At 33.3% G+C, this 3917-nt stretch overlaps 1 protein-coding gene across 1 annotated transcript; it reads left to right on the top strand.

Annotated features, from left to right (window-relative positions):
* Positions 1–634: 634 nt before the first annotated feature.
* LOC112003829 (sugar carrier protein C) lies at positions 635–3221 on the top strand. The gene is made up of 4 exons (XM_024036048.2): positions 635–878; positions 989–1314; positions 1622–2251; positions 2578–3221. Exons 1-4 carry the CDS (start codon positions 749–751, stop codon positions 3025–3027), a joined length of 1536 nt encoding a protein of 511 aa, XP_023891816.1. The 5' UTR covers positions 635–748; the 3' UTR covers positions 3028–3221.
* Positions 3222–3917: the final 696 nt, after the last annotated feature.

A 3917-nucleotide genomic window follows, 5' to 3' on the forward strand; every position in this document is an offset into this window, starting at 1 on the left:
CTAATTACATTTTCATGAATCAAGATAACGTGAAACAATAACCTAAGTTTTAACAAGAAATTCCGAATGTTACTCTTACCTCCCAAGTCCTAACACCGCTAAATTAGAAAAAAAAAAAAAAAAAAAAGCCTTTAAGTCATAATTATTATTCTCCCAAAAGGCTGTTATTATTTTCCCAAAAGGCTTCTTCTTGTGCTCTATTGTTTCTGTCACAAAAGCTGTTTTTATTATTATTATTATTTTTTTATTTTCAATTTGAGTGAGTCGTGAGATGATGGATTTTAAAATTTTCTTTATCCTATACAAATTTTGTGATAATTGCATGGATTGGGATAAGCCGATAAGGATTGTGATAATTGAATGAGTTGTGATAAGTATGAATAACTTCGTTTTTTTTTTTTTTTTTTTTTTTTTTTTTTTTTTTTATGTATAAAAAAGAAAAAAAAAAAAAGAAAAAAAGGGATCGGTTAAAGAATTTGAATTCGATATTTAACAAATAGCAAGCAGACATGGATAAATAAGAGATAGTAGTTATCAAATATCAGATATAATTATAATTATCTGTTTTGATATTTACGTGATTCTCTCATTGGATAATGTTAATTTGAATCTAAGTAGAGATTTAGTAGGAGTAGAGAATCAGAGGCCACCACTATTATAAATTGCACTTCTCAATCGAATAATTATTTGCTCACTCCTCTCCACTCGTCTCTTCTATTCTACGTATCATTAAGAAGAAGAAAAAAAAATGGCTGGGGGACCTATCCTTACTCCTGGTGGAAAAGATTATCCAGGGAAACTCACTGGCAATGTCTTAATAACATGCATAATTGCTGCTACCGGTGGTTTAATTTTTGGCTATGATCTTGGAATTTCAGGTAACATCCTAGAAGAGCAACCCTGTTTTACTGTTTATGGTATTTTTATTTTTATAATATATACTATATGGTTGAATTACTAATATAAGTTTTGGTAATGTTATATATAGGTGGAGTTACATCAATGGATTCCTTCTTGAAAGAGTTCTTTCCCTCTGTTTACGCAAAGGAGTCATCCATCAAACCTTCTGATGATCAATACTGCAAGTTTGATAGCCAGATATTGACTTTGTTTACTTCATCACTATATCTCGCTGCTTTGGTAGCATCACTTTTTGCAGCAACAGTGACCCGAATTTTTGGTAGGCGTACTACTATGCTTTCGGGTGGAGTACTGTTTTGTGTTGGTGCACTTATCAATGGCTTTGCTCAAAGGATCTGGATGCTTATTGTTGGTCGTTTGTTTCTTGGTTTTGGAATTGGATGTGCCAATCAGGTAAGAATAAAATAACCATGATCCTTATCTCTAATAATCATCCTACAAACCAGTTTGTTTGGTGTGCAGTTATTTAGATTTGCATCTATAAGTGCATTGTCATTTTTTTAATATTAAGAACTAAAAGAAATCACTGATATAAAAATCAGATTTGTTAAATCCACATTTGGTTTTTTTTTTTTTTTTTTTGTATGTAATCCATGTGAATGATTTTTGTTTTTTTTTTTGTTTAATCCTTTTTGTGTACATAATCCAATGTTTATGATTATATTGTGTGATTTGTTAATTTATTTATTTATTTTTACAGTCTGTGCCAATCTATGTCTCTGAGATGGCTCCATACAGATTCCGAGGTGGCCTCAACATGATGTTCCAATTGGCAATTACAATTGGTATGCTCGTTGCCAATCTTCTGAACTATTTCTTTGCTGAGATTAAGGGTGGTTGGGGATGGCGATTGAGCTTAGGGGGTGCCATGATCCCTGCTATAATAATCATTATTGGCACATTTTTTCTTCCTGATACACCAAACTCTTTGATTGAACGTGACCATCATAAGGAAGCCAAAGAGCAACTTTTAAAGATCCGTGGCATTCCTAATGTGGATGCGGAATTCAATGATCTAGTTGCTGCTAGTGAAGCCTCAAAATTAATCAAACACCCTTGGGCTACTATTTTGGAACGCAAGTATAGACCTCAACTCACCATGGCCATTTGCATTCCTATGTTCCAACAGCTCACTGGCATGAATGTGATCACATTTTATGCTCCTGTTTTGTTCAAAACAATCGGTTTCGGAAGCAGTGCTTCGCTTATGTCTGCTGTGATCACTGGTACTGTTAATGCTCTTGCAACCCTTGTTTCAATTTTTAGTGTTGATAAGTGGGGAAGGAGGACTCTTTTCTTAGAGGGTGGTGCTCAAATGTTCATTTGTCAGGTACACCATACAGCCAATGCTCTCTTTTAATTAGGTCAATTTCTAAGCTTTCATGCATATGCAATTGGGTAAAACTTAGATGCAGACATTAAATTGGGAATTGTATTACGTTGATCAGTGCAACTATATGTTTGGATTATTTAATTGAGTAAAACTTAGGGAATAGTACTACATTGATGCAACTATATCTTTACATTTTGTTCTATTTACTTATATTTTGTATATGATATTACATTGATCAATGCAACCATATGTTTGAATTTAATTGAGATGCTATATTTAATTATATGACATGTGCTTTGTATTTATATGATGTGTATGCATAGGTGATTATTACAATTGCAATTGCTGCTAGATTTGGTGTAAGTGGGAATCCTGGTGAATTGCCAACATGGTATGCGTATGGATTGGTATTCTTCATCTGTGCATACGTTGCTGGCTTTGCATGGTCATGGGGACCTCTAGGATGGTTGGTACCTAGTGAAATTTTCCCACTTGAAGTTCGTTCGGCTGCTCAGGCTATCAATGTCTCAGTCAATATGATTTTCACCTTTGGCGTTGCACAAGTCTTTACCCTAATGTTGTGCCATTTGAAGTATGGCCTGTTCATCTTCTTTGCTTTCTGGGTGTTAATAATGAGCTTCTTTATTTTCAAGTACTTGCCAGAGACTAAAGGTGTCCCAATTGAAGAAATGTCTATCGTGTGGCGAAATCACCCTATTTGGGGCAAGTATGTCCCTCCCCAAGAAGAGGCTCGCATTGGAGGAAATGTTTAGCTAGGAATAAAGTTTGTTCCAAAAAAAAAAAAAAGTTTGCATAATTGTTTAATATTTCTTGTTTTAAATATTGACAATTAGGTTGCTTTAATTATTCTGTAGGTAAATTTGGTTTGGACAATGAATTTCTTTCCAAACTGTTCTTGTTTTTTTACAGACATTTGTGTTGATAAATTTGTTAGTGGTTTTGTGCATGGATATTTATTATTATTATTTATTATTTATTATATTTATTTGATATTTATTATTGTTATTTACTTATGGTTCATGGCGAATAATTTTATAAGCCCATATGTCAATCATAAGCCCATTGCTTATAAAAATATTGGATTGGAGAGGTTCCAAAAATTTTCAATCTTAATGGAACAAATTTTATCTTCTCTGATTCAATAAATTTCTTCTATATTGCCCCTCTGCTTGAGAAACGAAGGCCTCTTCAAATTGGGCCTCCTAGAAACTTTTTTAGGTCGACTTATGGGCACATTGAAATCGTCTCTTCTATACAGAAGGCCACTTCAGATTGGTCCATCTCGAATCTATAGGACTATTTTGAGGAACTGTTTCAATGTTTGGGCCACAATGGAGGCTGATGGTCCGAAAGTAATTTGGGTCTCAAATTAAATCATATTTTTATGTATAACAAATATGGTTTTTTATTATTAATAATTAATAACTTAATAGTTATAATATAAACTCTGGTTCTCTTAAGTCTTAATAAATGAAAGGAGACAATGTCACTAAGGTGCAAGACTGTAGGTGATTAAGAAAAATTGAAACTTTTTAGGGTTGCAACTGTGTAGTTAAAGGTTGTCAATTCTTATTGAAAGAGCCTAGTACTCATTCTCCGTTGGATGACCGCTATAATTTCTACTTCGTGCTCTTTAAGGCAT

This window comes from Quercus suber, unplaced genomic scaffold (genome assembly GCF_002906115.3).
Source record: "Quercus suber isolate HL8 unplaced genomic scaffold, Cork oak 2.0 scaffold_813, whole genome shotgun sequence".
NCBI classification, from domain to species: Eukaryota; Viridiplantae; Streptophyta; class Magnoliopsida; order Fagales; family Fagaceae; genus Quercus; species Quercus suber.